The sequence below is a fragment of the Cavia porcellus genome, unplaced genomic scaffold (assembly GCF_034190915.1).
Source record: "Cavia porcellus strain 051 isolate PalLab524CR breed Dunkin Hartley unplaced genomic scaffold, mCavPor4.1 scaffold_7, whole genome shotgun sequence".
In the NCBI taxonomy this organism is placed as follows: Eukaryota; Metazoa; Chordata; class Mammalia; order Rodentia; family Caviidae; genus Cavia; species Cavia porcellus.
The window spans coordinates 79,456,907-79,482,383 of record NW_026947490.1 but is presented as its reverse complement, the minus strand read 5'-3'; the positions used below and the strand labels follow the sequence as shown (position 1 = coordinate 79,482,383).

The following is a 25,477-nucleotide window of genomic DNA, read 5'->3' as shown; positions in this document are numbered from 1 at the left end:
CCCTAACACTCAAAGCATAAACTCGTGATCTTGCTTTATTCTGCTCAGAGCTCTCTAGATTAGATGCTCAGACTTTTCGAGGAAATGGCTGGCACATTTTTTGATGAGAGAGTGATTTTCTCCTGGGCTCAGGCTCTAGCCTGGGGCTGAGATGAACTTCCCGCCAACCTCCATATGAGCAAGTGAACGCGCTTTTCATGGAAAGGAGGTGTGTGTGTGTGTAAAGTGTTTATACTGACTTTTCAAAGGGATATATGAAGGTAGCAATTCAAGAACCGCAAGATACTCTATGGAAGGACCATTGAAGTGGACTTAAGGTGACAGAATTAAGGTGGCACCGAGTTAGTCATAGATGAGGGAGGTAGACTAGTATATACCATGGACAAAGGGAACAAGGGAAAGAATGCACACAATCTCCAGGGGGTTAAGAGGAATATTTTGTAAGGGTGTCAAGAAACACTGATGGATGAGTGGGCAAGTCACCTCTAGTAAGCAGGAAACCATGGAATCCTTTCAAAGGAGGGTTTTTATTATTATTATTTTTTAATCACATTGCTTCTTTACAACTACAGAGCTGCTTTAGAGTCTGTGAGGGGGATAGAGCTCCGAGCCTGGGCAGGAAGCAGACAGAAAGACAGACAAAGGTAGAGAAGGCTGGGGTGATCACTGCTCACAGAATCACTGAGCAGGAGGGCTGGACTTAGAACCTGGTGACTCAAAAGGGAGAAAAAAAGGAGAAATGAGAAATGAAGAGAGAGTCGATTTGCAGCAGGGAGCAGCAGGGTATATCCAAAGGCTACTGTTTCAAGCAGACACCAGATGCAAGTTGTGCGGTGGGTTTAATTAGGGAGAAGGATGTGTACTCTGGCATTTCTTCCGCTGACCAGAACAGTGAGGTGGGTAAAGCCAGTGAGGAAGGAGATGAGCACAAGAAGGGTGGAGATGCTTTGTGCCAAATGTAGAAAGCAAAGGAACACGGACTGAGAAGGGCGTTAAGCTGCCTCACTGCTGTGCTGTTCTCTTTCTGAAATCCCGCTCACACTGTTCATTTGTACTCAGCAGGAGAATTTGTTTAGCAAAGCTCAACTGAAGCTTACCATCTGTTTGCATTACTAAAATGCCAAATGCCTGGTATCCGCATGCATGAGGTTTAAAAAAGCTGTGCATGAGAAGACTTTAATTAAAAGTTGTTTTTGAATCTACAGTATTCACTCTTGGAATGAAAGTCTCTTCCATGGGTAACTTTGTCCATCTATTTCTTACTACATTCACAAGGTCCCGATGTGTGCTCATTTACCAACTATTAGAAAACTCTGTGCCTATGGATATAGACTTTGGCTTTTCATTTATTGTGCATTACCCTTCCTTGTTACGGGCTTCACAAAGGATTTTTAAGGACAAGACCTCATCCTAAAAAGAAGTGAACAGAGAACCGAGTGCATTAACACACAATACCCTAGCAGGCGTTGTCTACACAGTCCTACATCGAAGACAAGACAACTGGACATAATAGATAATATAAAAACATAATACAAGGTGATCAACAATGGTTACCATAATGCCTCCCGCATATTATCTATTATGTCCACCCTTTTGACTTGACCGATTCTGTTCTGTTATGTCTCATTTGGTTTTACTCTCTTCCAAAAAAGCAATAAGAACCGTGGGAGCAATGAAACCCAAAATGTGTAATAGTCATTGTAAGAGAGGAAAAGAAAGTGCTCTAAACTATATAACTGCATGTATATTTAAGTGTATAAGATAGAAAATGATATCACAGAGTTGTATTGGATCATTGAACAGAACTGATTGCAGTATCATTGTTGGAATGTCCACTCTACAAGCTTTAATTTTGTGACTTGAACAATTGTTTCTAAGATGGCAATATGTAATCCATTAACTAATGATTTCCTACTGTTCATTTTTTTCTTCTGTAAATCTGTATAACTTGTACCCTTTCACTGTTTTTTTTTTCTTTTCTCCTTAAATAAAAAAAAAAAATCTGAAAAAAAAAAAAAAAAAGACAAGACAACTGGGTATGCACAACCACTCACAGTCTGAAATGGGAATGATGCAGTTTTCCAGTGCTGGCATTGAGCTCCTGCTCCCCATCCCCTACAATGAAATCCTACACCCTGAGATTAAGGAGTAATATGTCTGCGGTCTCTTGTGTGACCCTGTTTGCCCTGTCCAACAGGGACTGATCCGTTGGCAGGTCTCCGGTGCTCTCAGTACTGGACACACCTTGGCGACTGCCAAAGGGAACCCCTGAAATGGCCGTGTGAGTTTGCAGTGTTGTTCTTCTCTTACTTACATGCTCTAAATCCATTCTGGGGAACACGAAAATATTCTATAGGTTAGAGAGATGGATTGAAATATCTCAGGAAGGCAGACTGACATCACTTAGAACTGAAGAGAAATCACCAACAGACTTGAGTGCCACCTGACAAAACTACAGTATCTTAAATTTCTTATTTTCATGAAACCAGTAAATCTTCACTAAGCTGTCACGTTGTGTCAGCAAGGTGACAGATGCTTTAGGACCCTAAAGTGAAGAACGCAGGATTCCCCAATATCTTGAGGATCCTGTTAGAGAGGGGAAGAGAAGTCTATTTAAAGATGACCACAATACAGAAACAGAGTTAGAAGAGGTGATCAAAAATACAAGGAATGTTTAAACAAAAATACCTCTTGCAGTAAAAAGCACATTGTTTATCATTTGAACACACGTATCCTGTCATTCTTAGCACTTTCTGAAGCAGGTCTCTAAGGCCTTTTCTGGGTCTGCAAAATGTTATCAAAACCATAGTGATTGCTGCTGCCAAGTTCCAACCAGCCAAAAGGCAGGCTCATGAAAACCGTGCTGTGTGCCTTCCTCTATCTACCTTATTGGATCTGACGCAGCATGACTTCTGGGTCTTCCCCAAAGTCAAAATGACCATGCAAAGTAAACATTTTGATAATTCATGACATTGAGGTAGCAATGACAGCACAACTAAAGACACTCTGGAAAAAAGAACCTCCAGAAGTGCTTCAAAAAGCGGCACAAACAATGAGATGAGTGTGTTTGAAGCATGGGGATGGACTTTGAAGGGCAGGACTTTTAATGGCAATGTGTCCTTTGTTTGTTTGTTGAGACAGGGTCTCGCCATGTAGTTCAGGCTGAACTTAAACTCACTGTGTAGTCCAGGCTGGCCCTGAACTTGCAGGGATCCTCCTGTCTCAGCCTCGCACATGCTGGGATTACAGGTGTGTACCACCACTCCCAGTTTGCAATGTTCTTTTTTCTGTAATGAGTTTTTAAAAATTTAAGCACACACGCACATTTTTTTAAAATCACACTTTGTATGACCAGACATCACCGGATTGGATTGTGAGGTAGGCTTCCTATTAGAATGGATTTGTGAGCAAAGACTTAATGAATGCAGTGGCCAGATAAGGATAAAGGAGAGATCTACATTCCAGGCAGGAGATTACTGGCTGTGTGATAACTATTTGAACTGAATGCATGAGGCAAGGAGACGAGGGGCTGATACGGAGGAGGATCAGAGTCCTGCATGCTGACTGGAAGGGCGTAGGCTGTCTGGAAGGCAATGTCTTTCAAGTACTGCCATCCTTGACTCACACTGAGAAGCGTATTACAGGATTCAGCCCAGCGCACACACAGCAAAAATGTGATGAAACCATGCCTTAATCTACATGCTGTGCTTTAATATTTTCTATTGTGTTTCACTTCCTTTTTTAAAATGATGGCTAAAACCTTCCAAACTTATTTTATAACCCTCTAAATGGTCCAGAAGCTCTAGCATCGAAAGTACTGCTCTATGTGATAAGGAGACAATGAAAGATTTTGGTAAAAGTAAACAGTCACTTTAAGAACTGTGATTTAGAAGGTCATTCTGAATAGGACCAGGAAAATGGCTTGGGTAGGAGAAGGGTGGAGGAGAGAGGGGAGGAATTTGGTTGACAAATGACGGCCAGAAGTAGAAAAGTTGCGGAGGAACGGAAAACAGGGAAGAGAGAAAAAATGCTCAGATGATGAACCAGGAGGTAACCTGCGGTTGACTGCACGTGGAGCTAGAAAAGGGAGAAGTCTCCAGGATAAAGTGAGTGATACCTTGAGGGATTACTGGGTCAGACTCATGCATTAGAGAGAATACCACTGTGATCACTATGATGCTAAGCAATGCTGGCTAAGTCTGCTTCTGTGAGAAGACAGTGGTGCTCAGGGTAATTGGCTTCCATTTAGAAAATTTATAACGATCTAGTGAGGGTTAGTGATGATTGTAAATTAGAGCAGACAGCCCAGTCTGAGGTAATTTATTGACAATAAATGTAAGCAACTGCATAGACTAGATTGGTGGTAATACACTTGTAATCCCGGCTTATACTGGAGGATTACAAGTTCAAGGCCAATACGGGCAATTTAGCCAAACTCTATCTCCAAATAAAAATAAAAAGGATTTGGAATGCTTGTCTAGCATGAGTGCAGACCTGAGTACTTCAGCTCTTGGAAGGCTGAGGCAGAAGGATTGCCATGAGCTCGAGGCCATCCTGGAAAGGCCGGCCTGGACTACACAGTGAGATCCAGTCTCCAAGAAAGCAAGCAAGCAAACAAACAAACAAATGAAAAGTAAAACGTCCCTAGCAGTGAAGCGGGGGGAGACTGAGCCAGTTGCAAGAGTCACAGAACCATGCCCATACTCACGAGCACCAGAATTACTGCACTCTTATCAAAGCCAGAAACAATCATTGTAGTTTCGACTGAATTTTGGGCACACACTCTTGAGTTAGTAATTTATGGAAATGAAAAACATGTCATATTTAAAAACATGAGCATCTGGATATATTATTTTGTGCAAGCTCTTGGTGGAACATCACACTGTCTGTATAGGCTCCATGTTTCCGGGCACCGTCCACTGTACCTCATGGTCCCGCTGCCTGGCTGCCGTGGCCCTGTTCATGTCTTCGGCATCCCTGATGTGGTCAAGGGCCTGGTCAAGTGATTCCTGGAGGTCTGATAGCTTAGCATTGTAGTCATCCAGCTGCTCCAGGACGACAGGGAACAGAGAGCGAGTGTCATTGTGCAGCCTCTGCCAGATTTCAGCCTGGCTCAGCACTGGGAGGAAGCAGAGACAGACTCTCAGTGTGGGCTTCCCGGGTCTCCTCTCATCCTGCAGTGTTTGGCAAAGTCGCAAAAAACATTCAGGCCAAACCTTCTCCCATGATAAAACCACTGTTTACAACAGCGTCACACTTTACATTTGAAATAATAAAATGCTGTTTTGTTGTATTTAAGATCCCCAGATAAGAGGAGGATTGTATTAGTTTTCCCATAGATTGTTTCATGTGGAAATCTCATCTTATACTCTTACTATTACTCGAGTTATTAATAATTTTCATCCTATAAAGGGGACTTGAATATGGCATAGTTTTTATTATTAAAATAATCAAAATTATCTTGTCAATTATAAGGTAAAATGTTATAATGTTTCTAACCACTCAATTTCTGTATTCTCTCCAAGCAACTGTTTTTAGTTCTTTAGGTCAAACCCAGATCACAATTTCAGGAGGAGTAAAGATTAAAGGGCAAAAATAAACTTCGTGTGTGTCCTCTGTTCTCCGCTCAAGGGCACCTGTGTTGATAGCACCCTTAATGCCAGTTTTCCTCAGGGAACATCAGTCTATCTCATTTGGCATTTATATTTTATCACTGTGAGGAGAAGACACAAGTTCTTGGCTGAGGAAGGAATGTGATTATAAACTATGTGGAAAGCACCGAGTCGGTGGTGGTGGTGTCAAAATACCATAGCTGCGGAGCATGGCGGCATCTGCTTGTGACATCAGCACTCCACCTTTCCTGACTGTGGCCCCGCCCTGGCTCAGAAGTGTGACCTGGCATTCTTTATGGCTTCTCTCTGCTGCTAAGACTTTACGTATTTGTCACCATAGTAAATCTTTATGACGATAAGGCTGTTGTCTATAGTATCTACAACAATTGTTGAAGAGGCTGATAGTCACCATGGAGGAGAAACACTAGTGCCCTCTGACCCATTGGTTCCTTTGCAATCTAATGAAGGCTTCAGATTCCTTCTGTGCAATCTGTTCTAAAATGCAATGGAATTTAAAAGCTGATCGATGTATAAAAAGCCACTTGGTATGCAGCATAAGGTATGCTTCTTTAATAGTAAGACCCACAAGATGAAACTATAACCTCTGTAATTTTGAGTAGCTGATAAATTGAAACCCTACTGGGAGATATTGGCAACAGTTGAAGTATGACACGAAATAAGTGATTTCTTTTGTCAATTGTACAGATTGAAATAAACCAATTCTTTGTAACTCTGCCCATCAACAGTGGGACCTGTCTCATTGACCCTTGAATCTGGGCTGATCTTCACCAAAAGAATGAATGTGACATGATGGAGCTCCAAGCAGGGACCTCAAGATACCTTACACTTTCCATTTGTAGGGACAGGGTCTGTAGACAAAAAATAAAACGCAAACCTCCTCAGGTCTCTTGGCCAGTCTTGTCTAGAAGGAGTTAACAGCAAACTATTAGACAAACTCCCCTAAGAAGCAAGTCAAAGACAGAGGTAGAAAAAGAAGAAACAAACAAACAAAAAACAGATAAAGAAAGGCACCAAAGACCTTGGCACTTTCACCAAGAGACCAAAAAAGTCGACAGGCAGGACACAGAGAGAAAGCCAGGTGCATGGTGAACAAGCTGCTTCCGTTTCCAATAAAATATAGGGGATCCAAAGTGGGGGTCTGACTAACCTTAAGAAAGTACAAATTCATACCTGTGCACTAACATATACACCTATATACATGCGTTTTCACTCTAGAGTCATTAAATATATAGTAGATATCCACATGCCCCTTGCTAGCTGTCAGCTAACCCAGAATAAGGCTCCCCCCTTTGCACACTACCCGCCCATCCCGAACATAAGCCCTTACAAGATACACCAAAGACCAATAAACGAACAGACAAATCAACGGAAAGAACTGCACACACCACCAGAAGAAATGAAATCAGGCAGAGGTGCCCGAAAGCTAAGCCAGTTATGAAAAGCTCTGGGTAGGAGGGAAAAGAGTCACTCACCCCCCTCTGCTGTAAAAACAGCCCAGAACAAAGGACCCACAAGTCCTCCATCTCCCCAGAGCCCCGCCCTGATACTTTATCAGATATCTCCCTTTGGCTACCAGATAGCTTTCTTATTAGCTGTCAGCCAGCTTTCTTACATGCTTTCTGTCTTCTCCTTTCTCCCTCCTCCTCTGCTTCTTTACAAAAAGTCTTCTATTTATTAAGCTTGCCCCTCTCATTTATTACTGGGGCTGAGTTATGATCCCAGTGGGCTGCTCAGAGAGAGCGCAGCAGTGTCATCCCCCAGATGGAACACATTCGTGTCCTCTCGGAAGGCTACCTTGCCGTATGGAAAAGCATGAGGTGGCAGCCTTGAGGGAAGATGCCCGGGCTTCTTAGCTAGCTCCAGACACATGAGTGACCTTGTTCATGGTGCATGCGGCAGAGACGAGATACAGAGCTGAGTCCAGCCCAGAGTGTCAACCTATGAAACCATGAGCAAGTAAATGCTCCCCCCATCAAATGAGCATGTTGGTGGTGAACCCATAGATAGTAATTGATAACTGATACAGTGACCAAGTCATACTTTCAATGTTATGTTGTGGTTTGGTGCCTACATTTGTCACTAGTGGAAATGTTAAACTTCCACTGAGCCTAAAAATCTTAAAACCAGCGTTGCCAGCCATGTGGCATTTCTGTCTTTTTTAGTAACCATTCTCTTATTGCAGCTCTGGGAATTGGTACCGCTTAGCTTCCTTCCCATTTTATATGTTCTTGCCAATTGCTAAGCCCCAATTTGCTCTCCATAGAAATAAACACTTTAGACCCCTGGGGGAATATTAACTGTTCCCAAACGGCTCAACATGGGGGCTGGATCTAAACATCCTGGTAATATAGTAAATTCCCTTGAATGACTTTTGGAGGTCATGCTGGGGTTACCTAGCTCTAAACACCAAGAGCTGGTCACTTGATCATAGGTCCCCAGTCTGTGTGTCCTCTCTTGGACCCACAAAGAAAGCAGATTTGAGCAGAGTGGTGTCAGCCAGGAGCTGAAGACACCTACATTCGTGGGCCTCATCTGCCTCTGCATCCACGAGCTCCCGCTGGGTGAGGAATGGTGGGCGGCGTCGAATCTCCTCCAGCATCTTCTGGGCCAACACCAGTTTCTCTGTGATTTCCTCTGGGTCCAGCTCCTGCTCCTCCCCATAATAGAGCATCTTGTCGTTGATCTCTGCAAGGAGGAACACAGTGAAACAGCCAGCAGGAAGACAGGGTGTCCCTGAAGACAGAGGAGAGCGAGGGCTGGTGGGAAACCACAAGCTGACCTGGAAAGGAAGAGCCCGAGACCAGGACAGAACCAGCACTGTGCAGTGAGCACTGCTTATGCTTGAGGCACAAAACCCTGGGCCCTCTGATCAATGTTTTATAGAAGCACTGACTCGCAGAAAATATTTGGGGGTTTCTCCTGTCATATGTGGGATGCAATGGAGGTGTTCATTGTATTTTACCTGAAGATTTAACAAAACAAAGTCTTAAGCTGAAATGACAATATTTTGCTAAGTTGCTCAAATGAGCTTCTCAGATTGTTACACAGACTAGATAATAAACTAAGGACTTTAAGACAGTGTGTTTGCTTAGTCCATTTTTTTTTTTTAGCAATTACTGTTTCCCTTGTGCAGTGACTATACGTTCAGATTGAATCATTTTGATTTTGTATCTTTTAACTGTACTTGTACGAGTACAGCACAGAGTTTTAGACCTGAGGAGGTCCGGAGGGGTTTTGTGACTTGTCTATGCACTTGCACGTAGCTGGCGTATGGTCTCTGAGTCCCTCATTCCCATCACATGTGATTCCCATCACATTCTCATCGCATTATCCCTAGAAGGAAGGCATGTAATGGCGTCTCCTGGCAGCCCTGGGAGGCATTTTATCTTCTTGTCATAAATGAAATTGTGTTTCTGTGGTTCACTATGATCTATGTGGTTAGCCAGACAAGATGGGTAAACAAATGTACTGGTGTCACATAAATAACCCCAGGATAGGGGTTGTATTTTATATGTCTAATAGCTTGAAGGTCACTAGCAGCTATTTCAGAGACGGTTGAGAGTGAGGAATGGCTCACCATCAGGGTCGCACAGCATTCCTGAATTCTGAAGGGAGGGAGATAAATGGTGGAGAATTTTACAGCTATAAATATTGCTGAGAGAGCCACAGTGAAATCAAGATATGCCCAAAAAACCCAAATAAAACAAACCACAACCAGGAAGGGATTAAATAAAATCTAAAACATTAATCCTTGAAATAAGCTAAGATGGGTGTTTTTCTTCTGCTCTAGCACTTGCAGTGCTAAATTTTTTGGCACTTGTTTGCACAATTTTGGTCTATTGAATTTTAGCCATGTCTAGAATAGATTTCAGAAAGGAAATACAGACAATAATATTTTTGCCTTTGAATACTGTTCATCCATTATCTTAAAGACATTAAAAACTGATAAAAGTTACCATTTCCCATTTACATTTATTTGGTATTTTTCATGCTTAAGACAGTTCAGATTCTTTTCAAATGAAATGCTTCAGAGTAATATTTCAGACTACCAAACAGCAAAAATGAATTATTTTCACTGAATGGCTTACTAAGTTTCCGGCTTGATTTGTTGTCTAAAAGGGCATTTATATCTTAATTGAATGAGGTTATCTAATCTTCCAGCATCAGTCTGACTCTTTGAACGAATCAATAAGAACTCTAAAATGCTACAAGAATAGATTATGTTGTCAGTAAATGCCTAACGTAGTGGGGATAGGGAAGAGCATTTGAATTGCATGCCATTTTAAAATCGCATATTACAGGCACAAAGGAAATGCAGTAAGCAATTAATCTTAGCTTCATATATCCCTTTGCTTGGAATATGCCACTGATGTCTCAGGCTAAATACTCATCTTCCATTATGGGTCTCTTTACTGTCCTTGTGCCTTGGGGTGCATTGGGTATTATCACCCAGCCCTTAATACAGAGATAATAAAAACTACTGCAGCATGCAATTACCAAATCTTAGCAGACTCTGAGCCAAGGAAAGTCTTTTGGTTCTAAAACAAACGCAGTCCTTTCTGTTAGAAAACTGAAGGCAGCTCTCAATGAAATATTAAGATAGTTTCCTAAGACAGCCAGGATAGAAGTTGGATTACCTCCTCCCTTTTCCTCTAGTTTGGAGACCTGAACAACTTGTCTGTCTAGTCCTTGGGAAACAGCATGACAGAAAAAGCTTAGGATGATTTGAGCAGTTTATTTCCATCCTAAAGCCCCCCCTTCTCTCTCTCTGCAAATAACAGAAAAAAAGTATGTGACTTGTGACTTTTATTCAGCTCCTGCATTTTAGAAACACCAAAGAATGTTGTTCCCTCTGCCAGAAAAATATTCTGACTTTGAACTTCTGCGAAACACTTGAAAGGGAATGATTTTGTATATTTGTTCTTCAATACCAATAGGTAGTGGGTAGGAGTGTTGAGAAATCCCAGACCAACAAACCTGAAATGGAAACCTTCTGTAAGTATTTAACAACAAACACATGCCTGGCACCTAGTAACCACTGGCAGTGGTTCTTATTTGTATTGGTAGTCATACAGTGTATGTTTTCTTGACATTAAGTTGAACCAGAGGAGGATATTTACCTTGGATTTTATCCCGCATATTGTGGGCTTGCTCTGCAAGGTGAGTTGCGTGGTCAGTGGTGTCCATGCTTTCCTTGTGAACCAACTGCCCTTTTCTTGCAGCTTGACTTTCCTACGAATAATTCAAGAGAATATGGGTTAAATTTGCAAGAAAGGAATGTATATGTGCATGTGGGGGTGGGTGGTACCATGCATTCATCCCATAATCACAAGTTGTCCAGACATGTGAAGGCCTATAACATAAAAAATAGCCCCAGAAGTCATGTATAGTGGTGGGAGACTCAGCTTAGAATCACAGAATGCTACAGAAAACCCAATGCTGTTCCTATGCACTTCATGGTTCATTCCTCCCCAAGAATCTTTCATATGTGGTTTATCCTTTGAATTTTTACTGTATCTTTATATGCCAGGCTGGGAAATGATTCATATGTACTGGTCAACTTGACACTTTGCTGACGGAAGAGCTTAAAGCTTCAAAGAGAAAATTATCATGAAAGTAGGCAGACCTTGAAATGCTCCTCACATAGATGGTTCCTGGGTGGTCCAACCGCTCTGCCACTGAGTTACCATAGAGACACAATGGATTATGAGCGCTGGGCTGAACGCTGCTTCATAGCTTCAGTCCAGATTCCATCCAATGTTGACCACACTGTGTACAAATAACTGCTGTCACAGGGACTGGAGTTCTTCTCCCAGGAGAGCTGATTTCACTCTCTTTATTCGGGAGCGTCTAGATCAGAGGGTTCATGTGGGATTTGTCAAAATTAAATCCTGACTCCAAAGTGGCTTCTGAAGAGAGGTACATGTGGCTGTACATATGTGTTGTGTGTGTACGCACGTGTGTGCGATCAAGGACAGAGCTGATCTCAGAGCACAGATGTGATTCAAGGCAGGATATACCCTGTGTGAACAACATGGTGGAAGCCTACACTTTTGCACTAGAAAGACTGACTTCTGTGTCTCCTTAGGAAAAGGACGGCTTCTTCAGTCTGGCACTTGGTAAATGCTCACTTGTCTATTTACTATCCCGGCTCAACTCAGTAACAAAGCGCTGCATTGACCGGGTGGTTGCAGGATGGTCTGCCTTGATGCTGGCGGGCCCCCAAGGCAGAGGTTCCCCAAGAAAGGGAGGCAGCTGGCCGTCCCAAACTTCTCTGCTTTCACACAGTATCCACTCTAATAGCTATGGCACAAGATCACCCGAAATGCTTCACTTTCTTGGCATAGGTCAAGCAAGTGGTCCAGGATGGTCAAGAGAGAGAATGCAGGAATGGTAGCATGGCAAACCCACGACTGGGGCTTCTTACTGGGCAGGTCTGTCACTCTTTCCACACAAAGTGGTACCACGGGGCTTGTGGAGCTGCCCAGGCAGAGGGCCGTGGTCATCCCTCCCTTCACAGATGGGGAGGATGACCTTCTCCCTGAATGGACGCTGGCTTCTGAGTCATTGTGTTCTCTCCCTGTTCAGTCTTCCTCAGGGCTTGTTATAATGTCTCCAGAGAAGCAATACTTGTAATCATTTTAAAACTAGATGATTCATAAAATAACAAAACAAAATAAAATAAAATAAAATAAAATAAAATAAAGCTTATTCTCCATGTCTCTCCTCACTGTTAAATAGGGACACAGACATATAAAACATTCAAAAAATCTTAGCAAGTTTGTGTTTGATCCTTTAATAGAATATCTGAAAAGAAGAAGACCCATTTTTTTTACTCTGATTTCATCATTCAAAGGAAAGGCCTGTTATTTAACATGAAATTTATTTTAATGCTGAAACTTTGAAGTAACGAAAAGCTGCAAGATGTCACAATTTTTAAGAAAAAAAACCTCTTTTCTAACAAGCACCAGAGGGCGCTATGGGTTATCTAGAGGCATAGAGATGCATAGCTCAATGGATTTAGAGACACAAGCGACTCAAATCATGGCAAAGAGGGACATTTGTCACTTTAAATTGCAAAATTACTGAATATAATACGGTATATAGTGATACCTTATTTGAATGCTTCATTTTTTCCTGTAACTTTGCCTATGAAAGGACAATAATAACATGGCTGTATCTTGCTTTAAAAGTAGAAATTTAAAAAATTATCTCACAACTGTAAAGTGGTTGATGCTTCTCATTAAAAAGGATTAATCACTCATCTCAACAAAGAATTCTCTTTATATTTATCTGATGTAAACAGTAGCAAGAATTTTTGGTAATCCAGTGCATTGAAAGTAGTATACTCAGAATACTAATTTAAAAAACATCAATCAGATTAAACAAAGGGCGATAACAATCAGTAGCTTATTGTTTAAAGGATATGCTTTTGTGAATGAAAAGGACATAGTTTTAGTAATTATCCTGGGCCACAGGCATGAATAGGGATAGTCTTGGACACAGCAGTAATAGGATAATGGGTGTGTTAGTCTACTTGTGTGGGTTTGCTTTTCTGAAACATTAATGACTTCCAAATACCTTTGCAGGGTTTGTGTCTCCTCTGAGAAACAGATCCAATCTCTAACTTCTCTCTGGGCATTGACATCCACAGATACTTTGCTTAAAATACTAAGAGTGATTCATTCTTCGCCATCCGTATCTTTAAGACAGACATCTGGCCTTCTTCTCCTCACCTCCAGTTGTCACCAAGTCCGTTTTATTTAACTTGCCATTCTCTCTTCTCTTCCTCTTCTCCATGAACATGATTTTAGTCGATCCCTGCTTACTGCAAATGCTTTTCAAACACGGACCAAGCAGCAAGCAGTCACTCTTGTGTTTGAACCGTCATGGCAGGCTTTCAGCTCTGTTCTGTCTTTAGAGTCTTGACTGTCCAGTCTACCACCCAACTGCAGGGAAATAGCTCTGAATGCAAATCTGATTAACCGTCCTGGGTGAACTGCTTCAGGAGCTTCCACAGCCCATAGGATGATATCCACATGCTCCTGAGCATGATATGCAAGGTCCTTTATTTTTTACCCACTGACAATTTGTTCTGCATGACCTCCTGCGACTTGCCTTCCAGTGAATCTTCTGCAAGGCCAAGGACCAAATTCTTCGAGTCCCAAGAATATAGCATTTTGTTTCACCCCTTTTTCATGGCAGCATTTCCTCTTGCGGGGGAGTTCCTGATAAACCAGTCTTTCTCAGTCCCACCTTCTCTGAGACACATTCCCTAGTCTACCCACGCTGACAGTGTTCACTGCTTTTCCCTTAGAGCTGCCCTTTAGCCTGAACTGTAATTAAATGTTGTATCATAGATTTTGTTTGCTTGTTTTTGTTTTTTTTAAACTTATCTGTTTCCTACTGGACCCTGATGATCTTTTAAGCAGGGCCTCATATTCACTTTAGGACTCCTAACACCTCATTATTATGTGCCAGCAATTTAACAGTGTTTCTGGAATAGAAACACACACTTATATCCAGCCTCTCTTTCTGGTGCGACTAACAATAAGGCTCAGATGCTTTTGATGTACTTGCGTTTCAACCTTTGCATGGGTTGTTATATTTGCTCTCGCTGACGGAGGAAGGAGGAGAGCAGATCTGGAGGAGATGGAGAAATAGAGGAACAGTTCAGCGCGCCCCACTCCAGCCACCCTCGGAGACTCAGTTCTGTGACTCTGGACCTTCTGGATCCAGCAAAGAGTAACACTGGGATTGGAAGAGGGTTACCATCTCCACCTCTGCTGGTAGCTCAGAATTACTATCACCCCGAGCACTGTCGTTTTGGGAACACAGGACAATGTGTGGCCTTTGATATTTTCACTACAGACAACACCAGCAGCAGGGAGAGGAGATACTCTGAGCACTGGCTCTTGAGTACACAGATGTGTGAGCATTCTTTAGGGGCTTTCCAGAAGTAGGTGATGGGAAAGAGCTCTAGAGCTTTCTGAAGGAAAGAAGGATTTGGATAAGGAGGCTGGCACAAAACCAATACCTTAAGGTGAATATAATTGATGATGCTTAGGTCACATGAAATCCAGGTGACATAGATAATTCACAAACTTACCAAGTTTAATAGGCAACATTATTGTGATTTTCATCGCTGTGGGGACATTCAGTGAAACCCTTCATTCCAGTTTAAATAGTAGTTTCTTGATAGAAGCTTCCTTTAGCTTCTATCAATCAGGGCCTTTCTATCCATAGACTTGAAGGATGCTTAAGAATCATTAGGATTGACTTTGGCCTTTCGTTCTGAAATGTCCCAGCAGGCTCTTGCACCACAGGACTGCTGCAGGCAGATGGTGTTTCTATAGGAATTGGTGGAGCACTGGGGGAAATTCCCAGCAGCATTGCCATCTGCATCCTTTTTCGGGGTTAGTTCCTGTTGAGCAGGGAGCCCTTCCTATGGTGAGGTCACTCTCAAACTTGCATTATTTCCTCCCTGTGGAAGCCTAATTTAACTTACATTAAAAGCAGGAAAACAGCCCAACAAAAACAGTAGTAACTTTCTGAACCATGGGAGGAGCTACTCTGGGTGAAAATACTTCTTTAAGCATCAAGACACTTTAGACAAGTTCCAACTGTGACACTCAAATGAACCAGTGAGTTTCCACAAAGGTTTCTTTCTTGGCATTTCCTTTGAAACTTCGAATCACTGCTCTTGAAATGTTAGTAGTTGGGTTAATATGCACCATTGGATAAGAACTAGGAGCACAATTTTCATATGCACTTAAAAGTAGATGAATCTTCCAAGGCCATAATAAAAGCAATTTACAGTTTTATAAACAAAAGTTCTTAAAAGTTTAGAACAGCGAAGGTTGTTTTAAGAGTCCATTCAATCATTATTTTGTACTTCGTTTTGCTGTGCTGGTAGTTGAATTTGGGGCCTCATGTATGACAGGCAAGTGCTGTGCTACTGAGCTACACCTTCAATCCTACTTTTCATAAAAAATAAGAACTATTTTGCTGGGCATAGTGGCACACATCTGTAAGTTCAGTTCTCTGGGAGGCTGAGGCAGGAGGAGTGCAAATTTGAGTCTAGTTTGGGTATCTTAGCAATTTAAGGAGACTCTAAAACAGTTAAAAACCTGGGAATTTAACTCGGTGCAAAGGTACTGGGTTTAATTCCAAGTACTCCCCAAAAAACTTTATTTAAAAGAAGATGACAGTTTACAGTGTCTGAAAGCAGAAATGGCGGAGTATCTGGGCCAGCACTGGTGAAACATGATGAGGACGAAAAGCGTTACATATTTTAATATGGAAAATATGGTGCCTTGTTACTTAGTTTGCATTTTTTGACTGATGTGGACGATGGATGGATAATGATGGATGGATAATTTTCCATTAGATTCTTGGGAAGTATGTTAAATTGTATCTTACATTGACTCTGCTCCTTTTAATGTTTTCCTTGTTTATCTGGGAGAGCTTTCATAAGTCATGGTCCTCTCAGTGTTTTTTCTCAGTCTTTTTGATTTTTGTGTGTAGTTAGTTGTTTCTTGGGTATCTGAAATTTTTTCTGGTCAAATTCATTATCTTTTTCATTTTACCAATTAACACATTCTTAAACATTTAAATTATGTATTATATATAAAATGAAGTATATTTCTGGATGATCCATAGCTCTTACGCATAAAAGGCTAAGGCAAACAGTAGAATGAGAGTTCTAATTGTAATATGCATCGACTGTATTAACCAGCATCAGTACCCAAAATGTTCCAGGTAAACATGGTTATTCAAGAAGGCTGTCAAAATTGAAAAAGACAGTAGAGATATTTTTTAACTCTGTCCATACATCTGGCCTTGATTTATTTTAAGGAATACTGGTCACTGCAATTTTTCTTGGCTGTATTAAAGTTCTTCAGATATTTGTGACCATAAGGTTTATTCACTGCAGGCTATTATGATTAAGATCGAGACTGTCCCCCACAATTCTTGTGTTCCAAGATAGGGCCTGGGCAGAGGAGGCAGGTCTCTGAGGGTGGGACCCGGAAGGGTACATTCTTGTTATAGGTTCCTTGAACACTCTGCTTCCTGGCTGCCATGGGTTGAAGAACTTTCTTCCTTTACAACCTTCTGCGACAATGCCCTTGCCTTGGAGCTCACTGTCGTTGTTTATGTCAGTGGCCCCCAAGCCTCATGCGTTTGCATTGTGCATTTATGATTGGTTCATTGTCTAGAGCTTGGATTGATGATGTCAGTGCTACACCCACATAGGGGTGGAGCCAGCATACAATGTAATGGCAGGAAGAAGGTGTGTGTCTCTCTCTTGCCAGGCATTCACATCTTGCTGTTTGCAGCCACCATGAACTGTGGCCTTGCCATGCCAGCCTGCTTTGGAGCCAACTGAGTATGGAGTGAAACCTCCAAAAACTGTAAGAAATAAACCTTTCCTTTCCCAACTTTGGGCATCAGGTATTTTGTCTCAGCAACAAGTAAAAAGTAACTAAGACACTGACCATAGATTCAATTCCCCCAAACCGTGAGCCAAATTAAACTTCTCCCCTTTTAATTTGCTACTGTAGGATATTTTGATCCAGCAATGGGAAATATGACCCATAAACCTTTTCTTTAAAGACAGCCCCTGAAACTGAACACATACCTTTACAGCCAGTTCGTCCAAGTCAGATAGAAGACTTTTCATGGTGTTCTCAGCATTACTGACTTGTATCTTTCTCAGGATATACTGGTTTTCTCTTTCTGATAATTTCATCTGTGGAAAAAAGTGCATTTTTGAAATAATTCATAGAAGTGCAAATCCAATTTTTAGATACATATAAAGCTTTTTCAGTATAGGAAGATTCGGGGTAGTATAACTTTTCTAATGGCTAATGGGGTCTACAGAGGGGTTTAAAGAGTGCTGCAGCCTTCTGGAAAGGGTGGATTCACAGGCGGGGACCACGAAAGACTGAGAGACTAGGCTGGTGACCTGGCATAAGGAAAGGACACCTTTTCCGATTGCACAAAGGCATAGTGTAGGCCAGCCAGTCGTAGTCCTGAGTATCTGAGTTAAATTTTCAGCTTGGAAGAACTGATCTGCTCTCAGGATCAATGCAAACAGGCTTCAGAAATTCACTTCCTTTTGGTGTAAAGAGAGGTATTCTCTTTATTTTAGGCTAATGCACACTTCTTTTGCATTTTTGAATTTATTGTAAATACAACTTCCTCAAATTACTTTGGATTCAGTCCTTCAATCCTGGCAGTGATTTCCAGCCAGCTATCGTGACAGCCATCTTGAAACTGTGCCTTGCAGAAGTGGGAGTATAGATCCTCCGCGAGGCGCAGGCCTGGGAGACTCTTTACAGAATCAACATCCTCCTGTCCAAGCAGGGGCATCGAGACAGGAATGATTGCTAAATTTAGGATAGAATGTTCACTAAGATTCTATCCACTGCTAAAATTTAATGATAATTGATTCTGTTTATATTCCATATTTCTGGCCATTTGGTGTGGATATTATCTATGTGACCAAAATGTAAAGAGCATATATTAATGCCAGGTACCATTTTATCTTTTTCCTTTTTTTTATTGGTACCAGGGATCGAACTCACGACTGCCTACTTGCAAGGCAGGCACTTATGCCGCTGAGCTAAATCCCCAGCCCCGCCAGGTACCATTTTAAATGCTTTACTTATGTCGATTTATTGAATTCTCAATAAGTGCAATCATTGTCCTCATTTCCTGAGGAGGACAGTGAAGAATGAAGTTAATAACTTGCTCAAGGTCATAGTGAGTTAACTGTAGAGGTGGGACCTGAACACAGCAATCTAATTCAGAGTTTATGCTCTTAACCAGTATATTCACTTGGCTGACAGTGTACAGGAGTTTCTTTATGCTCTGTCAGGCAGCTACATTGTTTGCAAAAGCCCTGCTGGTTGTGATAGGAGCCCATGATTTAGACGGGAGAAACCTTACAAAGTTATGATATGCAAGGACTGTAATGGGCTCCTGCTTATATGTGAGCTGCCATAAACTTGTTAGTTAGATGCAGCTATGAGGAGGAAGATGTGTGTCTGGGTGCTTGAGTGTGTGTGTGACCTTCAGAAAAGGAGACAGAGCATGTGTAAATGAGAAGGAAAGGTGGCAGAAAGAGAGAGAAGAAAGTTTCTAGAGAAACTCAAAATCTTGCAGATTGGAGCAAGATAAAGGCAAGTTTGTGGTCATGATTCAACTGCTGCACAGTTTTACAAATAATTTCTTCACCAAATAACTTTGTACATAGACATGAGTCTTTTGGCTACTGCCTTTCTCATATTAACTTTATTTTTTAATAGATGCAGTTTTTTTTTCTTTTGGTACCAGGGATCAAACTTAGGACCTCACCCTGGCCAGGCAGGTGCTTATGCCACTGAGCTAAATCCCCTCTCCAGGAAGGCAGTTCTTGAGTAAGGCTGACGCTGTGTGTTTTATGTGTTAAACCTGAAAGCCCTGTGTCTATGGATCTCAGGTACCAAAGTGCACAGCAGTTACTAGAACTCTGAGGAGCCAGAGTGAAAATGCATGGAAGTTTCAACTCTCCTGCGTACTTTGAGGAGATGGATGGTGGAGTTCATTTCGCTCACGTGTCTCTGAGCAGCGGCACCGGATGACACGCTCAGCAGCCCGGATTTGCTCTCTTCAATGGAGAGGGCTGCCAGCCGCAGGTCGTCAGTCAGGTCCCAGATGCACTTGTCACAGCCTGCAGGTGAAACGGGCATGTCACTCCTTCAGACCCAAAAGCCAGCCCGGGGGCACGCTGCTCTAAGAACACCACCATGTGTTCTTCCTCGGCTGATGCCATTTGTATTTTTATCTCCTGAGGAGCTGCTGCAGGCCATACAGCTAGTACTTACAGGAGCCAAAGGATGCATCAGACACATAATAGAAACCACAGGCAACAGGGAAAGTAGGTTAACATGAACACCACATGCTGCAGTGGAAAAGCACAAACAGAGAAGCCAAGGGCATGTAAGAGGACCCTGGTGCTTTTCCTTCCAGACAGGAAAGCCCTCTGGGATTGCTCTGTTCTGGTCAGGCTTGGGTCTTCCGTTTGGTGTCAGCTAGTGATGCTTGGCTATATTTCTTTCTCTGCTAGTGTCTGTCTACAGTGTCCAGGGGCTAGCGCCTGTGCCCTTCTGGCCCCACCTCTTCTCTGACTGAACTTGTCAGCAGGAGAAGGAAGTCACTGCAAACATTATGCTCTGATCTCTGAAGATGGTGCCTTGGCAAGTTTGGGCTGAAATGGGGTCCTGGGGAGGCAGGTCCTAGTTTCTTACTGCTCCTCCTCTTTCAAATTTGAGTTCTGACCACCATGATGGGACCCAGTGCCCTCCCGGAACACACTCCCAGTGATGGCACACAAAGCTTCCAACTGTGTCTTGAAGTCCCCTCCTCCATAGTCCTTTGCAACTTGCCAGTTCCTAGGGTTTTTCTCTGAGGCTGTGCTCTCTAAGAGAGGTGATGAACAAAGACTAAAGGGTTAATGGTTGTTAATATGTTAACTGGTTATTTGAAGGTTAATGCAGTCTTACAAACTCTCTCAGGAATGAGTCCCCAACCAGCACATCAGGCTGCTGGGGGAGATGTGTAGGGTGAGACAGGGACCTCCATATCCTTAAATAGACCTGGCCAGGGACCATCTATTTGATCATCATGTAAACTCTGCCCAGCTTATACTTCATATCCTGTGCCATCTTCTAAGATGTTATGCACTGGTATTAATTTCTTCTACCCAGAGGGATGGTTAAACTTCTCATTTGGGAAGCAGATGCCTAATGCTCAAACCATCTTTAAATCAAAAGTTTTGTTTCTCATATAACTGCTCATGGTTTGATGAAAAAATTCAACAGAGCAACCCGGAAAAGAAAGAAGACAGCTCCATTTTGTAATGGGTCAAAATTTTATTTCTGGTCTCATTTCAGATTTCGAGTGACTTGGGAAAGTCACCGGTCTCTTGATGTCTCTCAGTTACAGCAAATGCTGTAGGGCATGGTCTGTGTACTGTGTTATCAGGTGACCTGTAGAAACAATGCAGGAACAGGACCAGAAAGAGCTATGCCACTTGACGTGGCATTTATGACTTGGCTTTTAATCCCTGAGCAAGATGGTGAATGTAATGACTTGATAAATAAGTTTTCTAAAATAGAGCAACATAAATGTAAAATACCTAGCTGCTGATTGGAATCAAATGGACCTTCAAGTAGCTTGGTAGGATCTCTCTGAGGTTTAAGTCTAGGGGTGGGACTGAAGTAGTTTCTAGAGCAAAGAATATCACATAGGTCTTTCCCCAGCCCTTAGAACACCAAGTGGGGTTAGTCAATCATGAACTGTTATTTTTACTTATGGTTGGGCAGTCCGTGCCTGTAGAGAATTCGAAACCTTCCAAACATTCTCCGGTTACGCTGTCACACGGGCCTCCCCCACAATTGCACACTGTAGGAGACAAGAACAAGAGGTTAGTCTGTGATACAGAGTTTATACTTCTCATTCAATTTAGCTCTGGTAAGGCGACCCTAAGGCAAAACCGAATCTAAATTTTCTAGGAATCCTCTGCCAACTCTGTGGGATTCTGTCATTACCATGCAACAACCTGAGCCCACAAAGATCCTGGCAAATTTTGCATGGTGCTAAATGGCCACAGGACTGAGTATTCAACTTGGAGTTGAAGGCTACCCTTTCATCACGGATGGGCTCTCCAGTCCCATCCAGCTCCAGGGCTGCTCACTGCCAGATGTGAGGGTGTGGCAGTCCCGAGGACTGAGTCAGGAGGTCCAGAAGCAATTCTTGGCTCCTGAGTGCTTGACCCTTAGCAACCTGGACTTTAAACCTCCAAATAATAGCAGCTGGATGGCTAAGAATAATGCCAGGGAAAGTGTTAGGAGCATATTTACATAAATTTAAAAAATCCAAGAGCTTATCACTTACTCACTGATTTTCAGTAATGCCGTTTGGACCAAGCAAAAATCAAAACCCACTTCCACCAGACTGTTCACTTTCCACTGAGTTTTTATTTTGTTTTGCTTTGTTTTTGGCGCTAAGGATTGGGCCTCACACACACTCTACCCCTGAAATACATACCTCCCAGCCTCTGTACGGAGGTTTTCTGTGGAAATTAACTTGTAATATTGCATTTAAAGAGGAACTCCGAAGCTATCTCTGCTAGCAATAAACTGCCATAAAATTGTGAGTTTTCCCTCATCTCTTAGCTGCGTTTATGAAACAAAGTTAGCTTCAAGAGATAAACTCATTCATTAAGCTTCAGCTAAATATCTTCCACAAAATACACATTGCACCACTCAGCAAGATGATCCTTTATTATTCCCCACATGAATTTCTCTTCCAAGAGTTCTCTGCATCTTTGTCATTTAAACACACAGTTAGCAGCAGTTTTGAGATGGGGCGTCATCCTCTCAGGTTTGGGTCTTCCCAAAGCTCTTTCGCATCCCCTCTTTCCCATCTAGCAAGACACAGGACTCTCTTCCTGCTTTTGTTCTCTGTGTCATGGCTGTTGGTGACCTGCTTTCTTTTAGGCAAGTTCACTCTTACTGTGACTTAGATTTAACTAATTGTTTACTCATTCCAAGTGGGAGTCCAGGTCAGGGACTGGTGGATTTGCTACCGAAGGGTGCCACAGAGCATAACACCTGTTTCTCTTTCACTAAGAGTAAGAAATACTCAGTCTCAACCTGTCTTCCCCTTGAAGAAAGCAATTTAACTTCGCTTCTGAAGAGCTTTACTCTCCGCAACAAATGGGTTGAAGAACGCGTGAATAGAATGTTTACATTTCAGTCTAACTGAAGTCTAGGCAGGAAGATTTCTTATTCTAATCCAGAAATAGCTACTCTGACAATTTGAGGGATTGAGGATGGACGTGATGAAACTGCAGCTTGGCTTGCTGATCTATTTCACTGAAATATCAGTCTTTAAATACACGTAAACCAGGAGACAGAGCTTCCAGAATGAACACACACACACACACACACACACACACACACACACACACTGATTTAAACCATGCTAGTTTCATTTAGACCTCTGATCAGTGATAGATAATCCACTAAGGTTTTATTTATATCTTTGATCAAGACGGCAAAGATTAAAATGGTAAGACAAAATTTATTCACCTGTGAATTTCATTCTCTCCATGCTCTAAATTGTAGTAGCAGCCTTGATAAAAATTCCTAACCCTGGTGAATTTGAAATGCATGCTCCTGAGAATGTATTTACGAGGAAAATGATGAGGGGGCACTTGCAATATTTTCCCAAGATAAATTCTTCATCTGAATTCCATATTGAAAGAGGGCCAGACTGGCTTGACAGCTGCCTTAGGACTCATAGCACTGTACCTGCACAATTCTTGGCAATCCTGGCATCCCCATAGTAGCCAGGAGCGCAGCGTTCACACTTGAATCCTGTGGTGTTACGTAAGCAGTTCCTACACTGGCCGGTAACTTCATCACAATCCTCGAAAATCAGATTGGGATCTGAATTTCCACTGCAGTCACATTTCCTACAGGTGCTTCCAATGAGTAAGGGGTTTCCATAGTAACCAGGAGCACATCTGAAAGGTGATTACACACGTTAAATATTTGGCAACCTAAATAGAAAGTGAGGTAAATTGTGCAACAAAAGTCCACCGCTACTCTTCCATCTTTCTAGTACGACTGGACTTTGTTTTTAAGGAACCAATCGTCCTCCCTGCATTGTAAACCATTCAGCCAGGACCCAGAGGTAGGAGTGTCTGAATTCAATTAGCGTTTGTGGTATTGCTGCTCATCCCAGGGATCTGTGTGGAACAGCTGAAGAATGTGTCCTGGCCAAATGTTAATAACATCTCTATTAAGAAACGTTGGTCTAAGTCAGCATCTGTCTTGCCATCATGAATTGGTCGAGGAACTAGGCCTGAGCCAATCAGAGCAGAGCACTATCTTGGCCAAATGGGATTGGCCCTGGAGCGAGTCAGTTAGATCATAGCTTAGTCTCTTGTTTGAAGGTTACAGAAAGGCATTCTGTCCAGCTTCAGGTAAGTGAAGAGGCAGCGGGCAGCACTCTGACTTGCTGGCTGCATCTCATGACTGAGCAAAGCCAGTCTGCAGAGAAAGCAGGTAGCAGAGCTGAGAGTACTACACATAAACAGCTAACACCATTCTTTGGGGTGTTTTAGATAGGTGCGCTTGTAGAGACAAGAGCACACCTGCATGAAGGAAACAGAGCCAGCTCTTACAGACAAACTGGAGGACAGCTCAGTCGCAGAGCCGAGACTCCAATATATCCAGACTGCAGGCTCCTTGCCAACTCGGGCACTCTGGGAGGGGCTGCCTCTGCCCAGGGGGAAGAATCTCCCTCTTGATTGTCCCAAGCTGTGAGAGTTGAGACTGCAGTTCCTATCTGTGACAGAAGCTGCTATTAGTTTCCAGTCAACTGTTACCAGACTGGAGCCATCAGGCAATAGAGGGCTAGTGCTGTCAGATAATCCTATTTTGGGAAGATAAAAGTACAAATTTAATTTTTTATGTGAGTTTACATTTTTAGAGGTTGGGCCAAACTTTGAAAAAAAACAACGCTGAATAAGTCAAATCATAGACTTTGCCAGCTGGTTATGTAATCTCCTTTGCTATGGAGCCTCCACTAGTATAAGAGGCCAGCTGGGGCAGAAGACGGGACAGGAGTGGCTGGAAGGAATGTTTAGTCACCTCGTCATGCAGGGCAGTTAGGGCTGATATGAATGGATCAAGCAAGAGAGCCAGGGAGGTGAAGGAAGCCGGTGCTGGCCTCAGCCTGGACTCTAAGCTGGAACAGGGCTGCTAGGGTGGGGTGTGGAGGGCTTGGGTTGCAGCCTGGCCTGGGGAATGGAAAGGAAGGGAAGACTTTCCAAGGAAATCAACAAGCCCAGCCAGTAATAGTAAGAAACTAAGTTTGTACAAGGTTTCCCTTTAAAGTAAGAGAAACAGGACTCAAAACATTTAAAAAACAAAATGGAAAAAAAACACACACCTGTGACCAACCCCAGGATTCTAACAAAGTGACTATTCGGTCTCATGTACGCTTTCTCAGCTTTTCTTTAGTGTTACTTTTTTGGGGGGGATACAGTCATGGTGATGGCCTCCTGTATGACAGGTCTTTTGCTTGCACGGCAGCGCATAGTTTTACCAGTGTGAGATTATTTAGCTATCACTGACATCTGTGAGAAAGGACACAGTGCTGGCATTCTCCCCCTGAGAAGCTCCCTCAATTTTCCAGGGTCACATAGCTAAGAAGTCACAGTGCAAGGCCTAGACCTTCTTACCCTTATGTTCCTTCCTTTTCCCCCAGCTGGACCATGCTGCTGCTGCTATGAATGAATAAATTCATCCAACAAGGGAACAATTCATGCCCACTTTATATAGCAATGGAGACAGGAAGAGGAAACACACAGCCAATACTCTGAAGGGACAGAAACTGAATTTAATCTAATTATATAGACACAATATTATGAACGTTAGAAATCACAGTCTATGAAAAAGAAGAAGATAAATGCAAGTTCCACACAGCTCACAGAGGGACCCTAAGAGGAAATGCTCCGTGAGCTTTGTTGTTCATAGTTTTTTTATGCCTTTGTACCTTTAGGTCCCTAACCAGCATAAATTATTCTTCTATGGAATATGTGCCTGAAATGAATTTCTATTTGTTGCTGCTGGTCACCAAACAGATTTTATTAGACTGAGACTCACTGAAATGGGCTCAGATCCACTACCTCAATGCATTCCTTGGCTTCTTGGGATTTGGAGGTGAAGTGACCTTCCCAGGCGCAGAAACTCAGTTTCTTTGTTCCCCTCGCTTAGTTCTGC

At 42.5% G+C, this 25,477-nt stretch overlaps 1 protein-coding gene across 2 annotated transcripts in view; it reads right to left on the bottom strand.

Annotated features, from left to right (window-relative positions):
- Nucleotides 1-25,477, bottom strand: part of Lama4 (laminin subunit alpha 4) — a 130,993-nt gene that overhangs the window by 53,345 nt on the left and 52,171 nt on the right. The window contains exons 5-11 of one of the 2 annotated variants that reach the window (XM_005002216.3): nucleotides 22,997-23,211; nucleotides 20,991-21,083; nucleotides 19,199-19,350; nucleotides 17,275-17,385; nucleotides 10,754-10,865; nucleotides 8,151-8,318; nucleotides 4,926-5,119 (exon numbers count right to left, since the gene is read on the bottom strand). In XM_005002216.3, the coding sequence (XP_005002273.2) occupies nucleotides 4,926-5,119; nucleotides 8,151-8,318; nucleotides 10,754-10,865; nucleotides 17,275-17,385; nucleotides 19,199-19,350; nucleotides 20,991-21,083; nucleotides 22,997-23,211 (1,045 nt within the window). Of the gene's footprint in view, nucleotides 1-4,925; nucleotides 5,120-8,150; nucleotides 8,319-10,753; nucleotides 10,866-17,274; nucleotides 17,386-19,198; nucleotides 19,357-20,990; nucleotides 21,084-22,996; nucleotides 23,212-25,477 lie in introns of both variants that reach the window. The other variant, XM_063253885.1, reaches the window with a different exon arrangement.